Below are 14450 nucleotides of genomic sequence, written 5' to 3'. Positions count from 1 at the left end.
TCCTATGTTCAATAATGGCTAAATCAGCAAATGCTACTTCAAGAAAAGTCATTCTGTGCACTTGTAATGTACAGACCTAACTAAGGGAGCTGACAACTCTTGAGATAAAGAATGCGGAGAATCTAACAATGGGACGAATTTGAAGGAAGAGCCTCCTGCGAAGTGTGGATTGAGTTCTAATTTGTCAAGGTTTATTTTTCTGTGTTCAGTATTGATTGATTATGCCCTAGTTTTGTAGTCTGACATAATTGGGGGTTTAATTTAAATTTGAAATTTATGTTTTATTATCATTTTGGGGGATGTTTATTGGGTGAAATTTGATATAATGAAGGTTCGCGGATGATAATGGGGGAGATAAGAAGTCTTTTTTTCATGCAATTTCCTTTTCTACCTATTGCAATTTCAACAACTTTTTGTCCAGAAGGAAATCTTAGACTACTTAAAACTGAATGCTATTAAGAAAATTCAGGGTTGTGTATAGAGACAATCAATTATGGTTAAAGAGGAAAGTTTTGGCCTCCTGATAAAGCTTCTCTGTCCGAAATATACATTTCCACGGAAACGGTTGTTCTCACTCTAGTGAGTGCTTAGGGAGGGGCAATAGCAGTAGTACAAGAAGATTTATCACCTGATATTTGCTGATTATAGTAGGGTAGCAAGAGAAGCCCCAAATCCTTAATTTATCCAGGAAAGACTACACTGCTTAGGGACCTTTTCTTTTGTTCTTAGTAAGTTAGGCTTTTCTCTTTCGGTCCTTCCCATCTGCACCTCACATCTCGGCACAGTGGGACGTGTAAGCCGCCTACTGTCCCAGTTAACTACATTTGTTCCTGTAATCGCTAAAGATCTTGGAGCTTTTGGATTTGATTCATGTTTGTTTTCAAAAGCCACAGATATCCATAACATAAGAGGCCTTATAGAATTCAGAAATTAGTCATTAAAGAGAACCAAGGTCTACTCCTAAAAGTCCCAATGTATGTAGAGAATATTACTATTAAATGATGACTCATCAGTAACATCGTACACCTGCAGAATACCAATGGCTCCACGATAATAAGCTGAAATGACAAACTCGAAAAGTTATTTTTTCTGGCAACGAAACAAACTAGAAACAAAAACTAGCTCCTAACTTCTGTAGCTAACATGTGGGCTTCAGACACCAGGGATCTACCTTTAATACATTTGATGTGACTAAAATCTAAAACCAAAGACCTAATAAATTACAATATTAACAATTTCTTTGGGGGCGTTATCTAGATTCTAGAGTTTGAAGAGCCGTAAGGTGGTTACTGCAATTACCACATGGTTCCCAAATTGCCTTGCCTGCTATAGACCTAATAACATAACCATAACTTCAGAGTGTAGAGGAGAAGAGGCCCAATAATTAATTTATGGAATTTTGGTAAAAACATAGAATTTGTGCTCATTGTTCAGCACACTCAAGACAGTCTTTGACCTCCTGCATTTCTTGTATGAAAGGAACTATCAGTATGTATGTCTGTGGTACCTTACGATGTACTCGTATTATTGACTACATTTGAATGTGAGATATAAAAGAGAAAGAGAAGATGAAATCTAAGTAGTGTCACGTTGTTAGCAGGTTTTTAAAACCTCTGTTGTGAAATTCTATATTTGCACGATCAAGGGTATATACACTACTACTGATATGACATTTTATAGCGTTTCTTTAATAGCGTATATACACTACTACATAACACTTTTCAGGTTAGTTAAAAGGTTTCTACTATGTTCTGAGATTTAATTTGTTTATTATTAATTTGATCTGATTATAATTTTAGTTAAACTTAATGGTTTGTGATTTGGTTTCAATCTTATCTGATTCTGTGATTCTATGTTATTTTCTTTGACTGAGATATCTCTATTTTGGAGGCGCCTTGAGAGTACCAGAGGGTCAATACTCAGGTTTTGATTTTGGTTTTGTTATTTTCTTTTCAACTTGTTATGATTAATTGATTTCGTTTTATCTTTTCCTATTGATAGGCGACATGTATTGACATAATTTCGCTTGTCTTATCGTGGTCAGAAGCTACTAAATGACAATGAATATCTCATAAACAGTCAGAGATTGGGATGGAATGAGGTATGTTGGGTCACATACTCTTTAAACTCTACCTAGGTATTTGTGTTGCAAATGAGTTATGCTTGCTTACATACTCTTTAAATTCTAAGTGCTTTTACATTTGTATTACAACTAGTTAAGTTCTCTTACATACTACTTAAACTCTGAGTGCCCCAAGCAGAAATATAATATACTCTCTGATATTGATTATTCACTTCCCTAACTTGCATTTTACAGTTCCAAGTCATTATAATACTTTTTAGTTGTCTACATTGTGCTCTTTATGCTCTTTGTTTTCCAGAGTATTTTCCCAGTATCTCCCTGCATTGTGTTTTTGTTTTTGATTCCCTTCACTCTTATTCCCGAAGAAGTTTTGTTATTTGTGACTGCGTTTCTTTGAAGGGTTTTGACTAGAGAATTGTTTGTAAAATTAGAATAACAAGTATGTGAAGTTTGAACCTCTTATGCTGCTTTCTAGATGAATTATTTTTAGACTTCAGGAGATTCGATGCCTTTTGAAACTGACAAACTGTGCATGACAGTGAAGCTTGTATTTAAAGGAGGGAAGAATTTGTTTTGTTGCTTTCTTTATCACAGTTTCTTTGAAGGGTTTTGACTAGAGAATTGTTTGTAAAATTAGAATAACAAGTCTGTGAAGTTTGAACCTCTTATGCTGCGCTTCTTTGAAGGGTTTTGACTAGAGAATTGTTTGTAAAATTAGAATAACAAGTCTGTGAAGTTTGAACCTCTTATGCTGCTTTCTAGATGAATTATTTTTAGACTTCAGGAGATTCGATGCCTTTTGAAACTGACAAACTGTGCATGACAGTGAAGCTTGTATTTAAAGGAGGGAAGATTTTTTTTTGTTGCTTTCTTTATCACAGTTAGCATTTGGAATACCTTCTGGAAATTGCATCTTACTCTTGTCGACTTGCCTGCAGGGAGTTCTTCATGTCAATCTACTCACTCTATACGCAAATTTTAACACTATTGATCATTCTATTAACAACTTGAATGGATTGTTGTGAAAAGATTTTCTCAGTTCATCCAGAAATACTATTATTAAGTAAACTACAGATCCTTGACCTGTCAGCTAACAAACAATCTGGGCCTCTTTTTTTTTCTTTTTTTTTTGAGGCCATAACTGCTAAATCCTATACTAGTCTCCAAACTCTGAATCTTTCCATGAACCTGTTTGGCTTGTGGGTCCCTAACTGAGCTTCATTTGGCACAACTTGTCTGATTCTTTGTCATCTTGCAAGTGGCTTCAATAACAAATACATTGCCTTTGAAGGTGTATGTTGTTAGTTATTTGAATGAGATGTTGATTACTTCCTTTGAAGGTGTATGATGTTAGTTATTTGAATGAGATGTTGATTACTTCGGGGCCAAATATGGTGGCAATGGATTTATTAGGGATGAAAATATTTACCATGTATTTAATAAGTTAAAGAATGATAAGAACAAGTTTAAGTTTGATTGCCAGATTGAGAATGACTTAAGAGAAAATTTTAGTACTTGGGTAAATGAAGTCGTGCAAGTATTTTTCGAGTTAGTAGGAAGAAATAGAGAAGCCTCTAAATGGATTTTTTCTTTCATATATGACACGTATTTAGATACTCATGTATATATTTGAAACTGTAAATTTAAATGGAACTTTGCTTTCTTTCGTATTTAATATTTTCCCCCTTCTATATGTATGAATATCTTATACACTTTCACAGTACTTTTTTCAGATTGCCAGTTTCCAAGTTATGACAGAGCATATTGACAAAGTAAGGACTCAATGGGTGCACCACGTTGTTCAACAACTGTATAATAGCTAGGTTACGTTGACGGAACTAACAAACATAAGCCTCTATTAATTAATGTATTTTACGTAGTTTAATGTTTAGAATTTTAGTTCAGATCTATGTAATCGGTTTTATTAGGGTGACAATTGCAAAAATTATTTTAATTGAGGTTTGGAAATTAATTTTCAACTATTACTATTATTCAATATATGGTGTTGTTTTGTGCAAAAAATTAAATATTTTTCAGGTGTATTACAAATATATATATATATATATATATATATATATATATATATATATATATATATATATATATATATATATATATATATATATATATATATATATATATATATATATATATATATATATATATATATATATATATATATATATATATGTATATAACCTTTTATAGCGCTTCATATACATCCGCTATTAGAAAATAATTTAAAAGATGGCGGTAAATATTTAACGGCGTTTCTTTAATAGCGCTTATAATGTGCTATGAAATAAACATTTGAATTATCCTAATGTTACATATGATAGCGCTTTTGAGAAGCGCTATTAAAGGTACCTTTTACTTTTAATAGCGGAGCCATCAAGAGCGCTTCAAGAAGCGCTGTTAAAAGCATTATTAAGCGCTATTAAAAGCATTTTCTGTCGTAGTGATATACGCTTTACTCTCATGTTGGACATGTTGGAGATCTTGATTTCGATGACTAGAGGATCATCATGTGGGGTGGCTAAGCGTCCTCCATCAGACTCACGTATTTCTATCATGGGGAATGGGTCCATTGGTGACTTCCCCGATATCATTACATGTCCTAATCGACGGGCATAGTCTTTTTGTCCCCTCATGGTGGGTCCTCCAGAGGCAGGGCCTCCTGATATGACAGCTACGAATCCCCCTTCAGTGTGATTTCCCTCTCCAGCTGAAACGGGCGACTTGTTCTTCTTGTAATAGCTTTTTCCTGCGCCGTGAGTGTTCCTTTGAAGATAGTTTTTTAAGTTCCCTTTGGAAGCCAGTCCGCCCAGGGCTCTTTTCAGACTCCTACAATCTTTGGTATCATAACCTATATCTTCATGGAACTGGCAGTACATCTTGGGATCTCGATTCTCAGCAGGACATTTCATTGGGAAAGGTCGTTCTAGGTCGAACCTTGTCCATACGTCTACCAGAATGGTAAGGAGGTCCGTTTTATACTCAAAAAATTCCTTCTCTTGCGGCCGTCCTCACTTTTATCTAGGAGAGGTGGAGTCTTGTTCTTTAGAGAGTGCTCTGGTGCCATTGACACGTGTGACTTTTCGATCAGTCCTTTCCTTTTTCCCGGACGAGTCCGTTGCTTCCCCGGCCTTCCCGTCTTTGGACACACTACATATTTCTGTGGCATGTATGAATGACTCGGCCTCGTCCAGAACTTCTGCCATTGTTCGTAAACTCTTTTTGACTAGATTAAATTTGAATGATCCTTTCTTTAAACCCCTGATGAAGTTATCGAAGGAGACGCCATCGGGAAAATCTGGAATTTGTCCTGCTTCTAAGTTGATGCATTTGACATAGCTTTGCAAAGATTTGATCATCCTTTCCCTGCTGAATGCGGCCTAGGTGCATACTTGTTTTCCTTTCTTCGTTGTATGCCATAAACCTATTGGAAAATAGTGTCTCTAGCTCACTAAAGGAGGCAATTGATCCTGCATGCAACCGTTCGAACCATTTGGATGCGACACCTCTGAGGGTGGCCGGAAAGTGATTGCACCATGTAGCCTCATTGGTCCCTTGTACGTACATATGGTGATGGTATGCAACTAAGTGCATATCCGGGTCAGAGGTGCCGTCATAGGCCTCAATGGTAGGAGTCTTAATTTTAGGCTCTTCGGGAGTGTTTATTATAGCCTCGCAGAAAGGAGTGCTCATGTGCCTTAGAATCAGGTTATTCAATCCTTGCTGGATGTGGTAAGTGGGTTCACGACGGCTGGGAACCATTCGGTGACGCGTACTCACTCTAGGAGGGGTCATCTGAGTTTGCCCTCGAGTGGAGGGATAGAAAGGATGGTCCTCCTTGACGGGGGTGGATCCAGTGTCAGATAATTCAGACTCGGCCTCATAGTGCTCTTGCCGCCTTGTTAATTGGCGCAAGGCGGCGGATGGATTCACTCGGGAGACTGGCCGTGCTATTTGTTCTCGCCGAGTGGAGTGGCTCGATTGCCACGGTCCATGCCCGGACGTTCTGCCAAAGGACTGGCTCCACGGCTAGCTATTGGACGAGAACTTTCCCCTGCTCTCCAGACATTAGATCTGAGCGGCATTCTGCTTATCCGGTTGATGCCAAGGCTGAGAGGCCTTTGTGAGGGCTGTCCTTTCAGTATTATAGATTAGCATGCTCCTTCGTATTTCGTCCTGCAACGCGGTGCTCATATGCTGTTGAAAGGTTTGATTCATCTGTTGTTGGAATCCCGCTAGGATTTCTCGCAGCGTTCCAACTGAAACCGGCAGGTCCAAATTTTCATCCAGTACGGTATCCTTTCTACTGGGGCTGAGATGACCACCAGGAGGGGGTGCCTCGACGTCCTGCTCCTCTTCAACGATCACTTCAGCTTCCTGGACTCGACGAGGTGTGTTCCCGACGTTGGAAATTCAATTTGCTTCTTCCATATGGTGTTGGCTCCTTTCACGTGGACGCCTTTCTCCCGAGTTGTCGTTATACCCCTCGCCGTCAGATTGCAGTTCCACCATGATACTATACCTCCCCACAGATGGCGCCAAATGTTTTGGGAACTTTGTTGGTGTTGATGTGTCACCCTTTCCTCGGAGGTATCAAGTATGCGCTGGCACAATCTTCCTGCAACCTGCAAAACAAGATTATTCCCATAGGAATATTCCCTCCGATGCCTAAGTAAGTATACGCTAGAGAGAGAAGCAATTTGTAGAAAGAAGGTAGAGAAAGAATAGTTTAAGGTAGGTGGGAATGAATTGAATGCCCCTTTCACTTTGCGATCTGAACTATTTATAGGACTAGAGTTTTTGGGAGTTGGTCCCAAACCCTAGCTATATGATTGGCTGACCTCAGAGATGGGGACATGTGTCCTTAGTGGATGTAAGGGCTTAGTGTGCCTTTTCATTGTGGGCCTGATGTAGATAGTCTTTGGGCCTCTATTGTTACTTTTCTGGAAAAGTTCGTTACATGGATGTGTGCATGCCTAACATGTAAGGGTTATGTGTCGTTCTTTGGTAGGTTCATGGTGGAATTCCCCAAATAGGCCACATCAAGAAATATCAATAGCTAACATTGCATAAATGCATAACGTAAAAATGAAAGACATATGGGGGTGTTTGGTTAGAAGAGGTTTGAGGGAAAAATAGCTTTTTTGGGGTGAATTAGAGGTTTGACTTTTAGAAAAAGCTAATAGGGAGTGTTTGGTTAGGAGAGGATTGGAAGATAGTTTTGGGGTGAAAAAGCTCATTTTGAAAAAGCTCAATATAAGAGCTTTTTACAATTAGAGGTTTGAGAAAGTGGTTGAAAAGTACTATTTTGTCCTACTATTGCTTATAATTACAACGACTATCAACCGTGGTACCCTACATATTTTTCTCCTAAAAACATTACTCACACTTTTTTTTCATTTCACCTTATTTACTAGATTCGTTTTTTGTTGTAATAAATTTTAGGAAATTTTGTGAAACACTACCTTAATGTTTGGACGTTTTGTGAATTACTACCTTAAAAAAACATTTTTATATTTTTCTACCTTATAAGTTTGATATGTTTTAGTAACACTACCTTGTAACAGAAAACGTTAAATCTCTCCGTTTGTGGGCCCCATCCCAACGACTCTATTCCATTTCTCTTTACTCTTTCTCAATCCCTGTTCTCTACTAATTTCTCCATGTTTGTCCTCTCATTTCTCAAAATGCAGGGGACGAGAAAGATAAAAGACACTGATTCTGAGGAGGAACTGATGGAAACTTCCCCTTCAGAAACTCCTCAACTCATAACTACTTTTACTCTCTTTCTCTATAAAACAGAGAACCAAACCCCATGTCAGAGAGACCGGGGAAATTCATAATTCATCCCAATTTTTTGTTCGTTGAATATATCCATTGTAAAATAGCAATAATAATAAAAAATTCGAGTATAATCATTTCAATATTTCATACCCAATCAAAAATTTTCGTTAATTTCTGGGTTTTTGGGAAGTAGGAAAAGATGAAGAACAACAATGAAGAACAAGTAAGGTCTCTTTTTGGAATCAGATTGACAAGCAGACCAAAATGGCACCAATTCCTCATTTGCTCTTCTGGGTTTTTCTTCGCACTACTACATAAACGAGCAAATGCAACCCCTAAAAACCGTTACAATATGTCCAAAAACTGTTGCAATAGACTGCAACGGTTTTCCAATCGTTGCTGTTGCTGCCGTTGCATTAGGTTTATTGCCACGATTATTTTCACCAAACGCAACAGTAAGCTATCATCTCCAATCAACCGTTGCAGTAGGACCTATTGTAACAGTTGATTGTACCTAATGCAACGATCCTTGCTATCAGCCATAGACCGTTGCATTTGATCTAATGCAATGCTATTTTACTGCTAATGCAACGCCCATCAAGTTTAATGCAACACACATTTTATTACTTTAACCGTTGCATTATTATTATCGAGGTAAAAATATTTAATTTAAATGTCTCAACAAATAAAACAATCGATAACACACAATGACAAACAACATTAACAAAACTAAGTAAAAATAAAAAAAATATTCTCATTATATAAAATATCTATAGTTAATTTACATTGTTGTACGATCTTGCAAACAAAGCTTCGCCAAAATAAGCCTAACCTATGATATATAGAACCTAAGTAATCACCTAAATATTCAACCTATAAAATAAAGATCACTACATAATTTAAACACCAACTTTTGAGTCTGATCCTCCACTAAAAATGGCATTTCAATAATCATAACATTCTTCCTCCTCTACACGGCTACACCATGTAGTTCATCATGTACCTATACAAACAAACAATTAAATAAACATTATTAGAAAATAATACACTTACTAATATTACCTCCGTACACACATGCACCAGAAAAAATGACTTCATTCACTGCTAAATTATCCAACACCCAGAACTTTTTTTTTTTTTTTTTTGACATAACACCCAGAACTTTATAATGACACTAGAATAGAACATTAAATACAAATATGAGACACATAACCCAAATAAAAAGAACAGACCTTATAAAAAATTCTCTAACTCAACAAGAATTTTTAACTTAGTCGATCAAAGTTTCAATTTACAAGACAACAAGAAAACCAAAAGTTGCAAATGAAACAAATAATTATCAGCAGCAAAGTAAACATAAAATAAATAGAATTAAAGAGAAAAGCATATTCTTTAAAATGTAGTAATCTCAACTCTCTTCTGTATATAATCTTAAGTAAACCAGTGATCGGTCTTGCAAAAGAAATTTCCAATGAACACGTAGTGAAACTGTAGTTTCTGAAAAATGACGCATGTTTTCTTTCTATCTTAATCAACAACACTGAAAATATGTCAACCGGAGTCTTTAAAGATAGTACAATACAACAGTAAGCTAACAAGTTTATCAAATTAGTAGAAGTTCAAGAAAGATGAATAAAAAGTGCAATACCTTGAGGAGTCTTGTTCTCCAATCTCATTAAAACGCAATGACCAACGCTCCAACATTACCAACGTATTCCAATTCTGAAAATGATGTTAAATCTTAATCTCTCAAAGTAGTTGATATTTAACATAAAATCCTCTTCTTCTTTTCTCAAAACCATCCCCTACATAACAACATGGAGATGCAAAAACTCTAAGTCAATTATCAAGGACGCACACAATTATCAATAATGAGGCAGATTCTAAACATGTTTTCAAATTTCCAAACAAATTTCAGCAGCATTTCCCTATAAACTGATATACCACTAAATGCAAGATTTTTTAAACCTGTTTTCCACACATAAAATCCATGACTACACCAAAACAACAATCAAATACACATTTCTAAACAAATACGAAGTAACATATATTTAAGTTACTAACACCAAAACTAAGGAACGCCAACTTTGAGAAATGTGAAACACTAACTAGTTAAAAAGTCGGAAACTAATCACAATACAAAGTTTTCCGATTCAGAACAAAGCCTATCCAATTCTACAGAACTCCAAATGGAAAAAACAAAACCTAACTCATTTTCGATAATAATAAAAAGATCAAACCAAAAACCAAAACGAACTCAAAGATTGAGCTTACAGGCATAGTAGTAGATGGTGCAGTTATAGATTTGCAAACCATAAATTCATCCATAGTTACCGATCAATCTCCTGAAAAAATTAAAATAAAATCATTCATCAAAACCAATGGAAATGTGCAAATTCAAATGTACAGAAAAAATGTAATGCCAAATTGATAAAACTGACCCGTAAGAGAAAATGGCAATGTGAACTCTGAGCTCGCAAATTGGATTCAAAATTCTTGGGATTCAAATGTACAGCAGAAATGTAATGCCAATATAATCACCACCTCTATGCAGCACGCCTAATTGCCTTGACAGTAGCACAATCACCTTCTTATATATAGATGATAACAACCAGGTAGATTTCCTTAAGCACTTGAGTTAAGACATGAGTACTAAAAAGGGGAAATTAAAGAAGAGGAGAATGTAGGAATTACCCTTTTTCAAGGCGTATCACCCGAGAGTTGGTTGCGAGGTTTCTGTCTGCCAGCCTTTTTGTCAAGTCGGGGGATAGAATTCTGTGTTTACTTGTGTACACAAGATTGCTCTCAACGATAAGGGGCATGAGTCTAAATGACTACATCCACATCCAGCTTGTACCAAATTTCGGATACCTGAGTTTTCGTTAGATATGTAGAAATCTGTAGAGACACTCTGCAAAAAAGAAGAAGGAACCATCCAAATTAGGTAAGGTTGTTAGTTTGTTACGACTTCCCGAACCAGATTACGCAAGACTGAAGAGGTAATTAGTGAAATTGTAGTGCAAAAGGGTAGTATCAGACTAAATAGGAAAGATCCTTTCAACTAACAAAAAATAGGAGAATCATAAACTCAAATGATAATACTCTGTATTCAAATAAATTACTTGTCTACCAGACTACCACCACGATGTATATTTGGCGGTTCAACTATATGGATACGTTTTAAGGATGTATATTTGGTGGTTCAACTTTATGGATACGTTTTTCCAATTTATAAATTCTGACATTCCCAAGGATACTGAAGAATGTTACCTAATTTCCAACAAGAGATTGGGTTTGGGAACACATTCACTAAGTAATTGCTAGGTACTAATTCGTGTTCGAGGAATTAGATATTATGTAATGCTGGGACTAATAACCAATATGATCATTCTCAAGTACCATTTTTGGATCCTCAATACCAGTATAAGGATCGGATACAGACACTTGGCAACAGAATGTGGATCAAAAAGAGGAGAATCATATAATAGCCGAGTCTAACAATTACTACCTGTATCAATATTGGCTGAATGTTGTACATCTCTCCAAACATTGATAATATTGCCTGAATATTAGCACAATTAAATGCTTCTATTTCTCCAGGACATATAATTTCATACTATAGTATTTAACAGAATAAAATGTTATTTGCTAAATAAAATTTGAATTATCATTGTCTAATTGGAGTATACATATGAAATTTAAATCAACACATTTCAACACGTATTAATTTCATGATTCCTAAATATTAAAATAAACGAATATAAATCATAAATATACAAATAATGCAAAACAATTCAACCAAATACCAACAAAAAAAAACACAAAAATAAGTAACTACATTGAATTCGAGCAAACAATGATGAACTAGAAATAGTCAAAACAATTCACCAAATGCCAGCAAAAAAAACACAAAAATAAGTAACTAAATTGAATTCGAGCAAATAATGATGAACTAGAAATAGTCAAATTAACAAAATAAAGACTCCGGTAATTTGTACAAAGGCGAAATTAAATTCGCCCTTCTTGATTAAATATTGTCACCCTTCTTGTTAACCCATGGAAACATGATTGCCATGCCAAAGAATAAGTTACACAATCTATGAAGTCTAAGAAACAAAAGAACGAGCAAAGAAAGAGAAGAAATTATAGTAGCTTGTCTACAATAGGTCAATAGCATCACCACCTTATAGAGGAGGGTATAAACCATAGCCAAAATTCCAAATCAAGTGATTTTTTAGTCCTAGTTCAATAACTACAACAGAGTAACACACTCATAAAGAGGTTAATTATAAGCTGAAACCGACTAAAGAGTGACCGAAAAAAGAGAAATACCTTGCAAGTTCTGAAGGTCTGAATTGATTGACTTGATTTTCTGGTTAGGGCACTTGAGTTTTTAGCTTTGTTTTGTTCCTAGTCTGGGATAACACTTAATTCACCCTTAAAAGACAATCGAATTGATTAAAACTATCAGGCAAAGTCATGAAAAAGATATAAAGAACAATAATACAAATCGAAATTCGAAATTTCATTAAATTGCTGTTTGAATTCACCAATTTTGAAAAACCCATTAAACTTAAAACCTAAAACCCCATAAACTTGTTTGAACAAAATCTGAAATTCTTTAAACACAATCTATGTACTAACTCAAATCGAATTGTTAACCCTAAAACCAAGAAAATTAATCAATAAATCAATTTTTATAACAATTAAGAAATTGATGAACAGAATTGTAAGAAATTACCTCGTAATATTCGAAGGTTGAGATTCAATTTTATTCATTGAAAATTTATAGGGTTAGCCGCAATCGACGTTCGTCAACTTAACTTCAAACAAAACGATTTAATCTACAGCTTAGAGAAAAGAAAATTACACTAGGGAAATCAAAAATAAAACTGAGAAATTGAAATCGCAAAGGGGAGAGAAAAGGAAAGACCATATCGAGTTAGCAGCGAGCGGCGAGGTGCTGGAGCTTCACAACGGGAGTGGCGAGTGGGAGCAATGGGGTTATGTGAGTGGGAAAGGCCGAAAGGGAGGCTTCAATTTTGGTGCTTGCCTAAGATAGGGTTTTCTCGCAATTTTTTAATTAATAAACTAGCCTCCATTGCAATAGCTAAAAGAGTTGTTGCATTTGAACTCCTAATTCAACGGTCTCTAATTTGACGTTGCGCCAAACCGTTGCAATATATCTAACCGTTGCACCTAACCATTGCAATAGTCACAACCGTTGCACTTGTCGTTGCAATAACATAAACCATTGCAACGACCCGTTGCATTAGCTTTAACCGTTGCATTAAACCGTTACATTTGCTCGTTTATGTAGTATCGGTTACCTCATTAATGAAATCTGCGAGGTTAATCAATCCCCCTCTTTCTCTCTCCTCTTTTTTCCTGGGTTTCTTGCAATAATCAAGAAAATTTGTTGTCTGTTGTGAAATTCGTAAAATTCAATTCTGGGTTTGTTACATTTTTTTCGATTTTATAATTTCTTGGATGTATGTGTAATTTGTAACAGCGGGGATCAATACATTTTCTATGAATTTTTCACGGATTTTTTTTTCATGTCATATATTTCGTTGGTAGATATTCTCATGCATGCCCCCTTTTCGTGATTTTTGCTGATTTTAGGAATATGTATACAACATGCTTAAATTTAGGTGAGTAATTTTATACTTCGTATATGTTTTTGGATTTTTATGCATGGAATATGTATACAACATGCTTAAATTTAGTGTATCGCTATTCGACGTCCTCAATCGCTAAAAACGCCCTCGTATTTATGGTGAAAGGACAATTTTACCCTTCTAAAGAAAATTATCCCCTCCCCTTCACCCTTCCCCTTCACATTTTTAAACTTTTTTTTAATCGAAATTAATATATAAACAAATACATTTTTTAAACAAGAAATTCTAACAATTTTTTTTTTCAATTATATTAATTATTTTAATTAAAAAATTCTGTATTTATTCAATTCTTTTTTGGCAACACTTTTTTAAATATCCGAAATAAAAAACGAAATAATAAACTAATTTTTTTTTTTATTATTACATTCGTTTTTACCTGACGAGAAAAAAGATCATTTTAAAAAAAAAAAAAAAGAGCCGCCCGGAATTGGCGGCTCGGACCATGGTTGGTCCACCCAGAATTGGCGACTCGAACCATGGTTGGTCCACCAGGAATTGGCGGCCCGAACCATGGCTGGGCCGCCAATTCCGGGTGGACCAACCATGGTTCGGGCCACCAATTTCGGGTGGACCAACCATGGTCAGTGCTGCCAATTCCGGGTGGACCAACCATGGTTCGGGCCGCGAATTCTGGGTGGACCAACCATGGTCCGTGCCGCCAATTCCGGGTGAACAAACCATGGTCCGGGCCGCCAATTCCGGGCGGCCCTTGTGTTTTTTAAAAAATGAATTAATTTTTTTTAATTCATTTTTTTTCGTGCTAGATAAAAACGAATAAAAAAATAGTTTATTATTTCGTTTTTAATTTCGAATATTTTAAAAAGTGTTGCCAAAAAAAAAGAATTGAATAATTACTGAATTTCATAATTAATATAATTGAAATAAAA

General features: G+C 35.7%; 1 protein-coding gene and 1 long non-coding RNA gene across 9 annotated transcripts; both read right to left on the bottom strand.

Annotated features, from left to right (window-relative positions):
- Positions 1-2347: 2347 nt before the first annotated feature.
- On the bottom strand, positions 2348-5010 carry LOC130467390 (uncharacterized). Its single transcript, XM_056835891.1, has 2 exons — positions 4551-5010; positions 2348-2490 (listed from the first exon to the last, which is right to left on the bottom strand). The coding sequence occupies exons 1-2, from the start codon at positions 5008-5010 to the stop codon at positions 2348-2350; spliced, it is 603 nt and encodes a 200-aa protein (XP_056691869.1).
- A 3606-nt stretch (positions 5011-8616) lies between these two features.
- LOC110803386 (uncharacterized) lies at positions 8617-13009 on the bottom strand. 8 transcript variants are annotated; one of them, XR_008927788.1, is made up of 9 exons: positions 12816-13009; positions 12624-12726; positions 12215-12319; positions 11391-11444; positions 10577-10793; positions 10324-10469; positions 10157-10227; positions 9531-9687; positions 8617-8885 (listed from the first exon to the last, which is right to left on the bottom strand). It is a non-coding gene; the product is annotated as an uncharacterized lncRNA (long non-coding RNA). The 8 variants fall into 8 exon arrangements; XR_008927785.1 differs by lacking the exon at positions 11391-11444 and having other exon boundaries at positions 10324-10472; positions 12816-13002; XR_008927789.1 differs by lacking the exon at positions 11391-11444 and having other exon boundaries at positions 10427-10472; positions 12816-13002.
- Positions 13010-14450: the final 1441 nt, after the last annotated feature.

The sequence above is a fragment of the Spinacia oleracea genome, chromosome 2, assembly GCF_020520425.1.
Source record: "Spinacia oleracea cultivar Varoflay chromosome 2, BTI_SOV_V1, whole genome shotgun sequence".
NCBI lineage: Eukaryota > Viridiplantae > Streptophyta > Magnoliopsida > Caryophyllales > Amaranthaceae > Spinacia > Spinacia oleracea.
This window is presented reverse-complemented; position numbering and strand designations above follow the sequence as displayed.

Excerpts from the sequence above, each read along its gene's own strand:
- LOC130467390 (XM_056835891.1), bottom strand. The coding sequence starts at position 5,010 with ATGAAATGTCCTGCTGAGAATCGAGATCCCAAGATGTACTGCCAGTTC. Across the intron at positions 2,491-4,550 it reads GTCCAACATGAGAGTAAAGC|TCAAAACCCTTCAAAGAAAC; the intron begins GTATATCACTAC and ends ACAATTCTCTAG.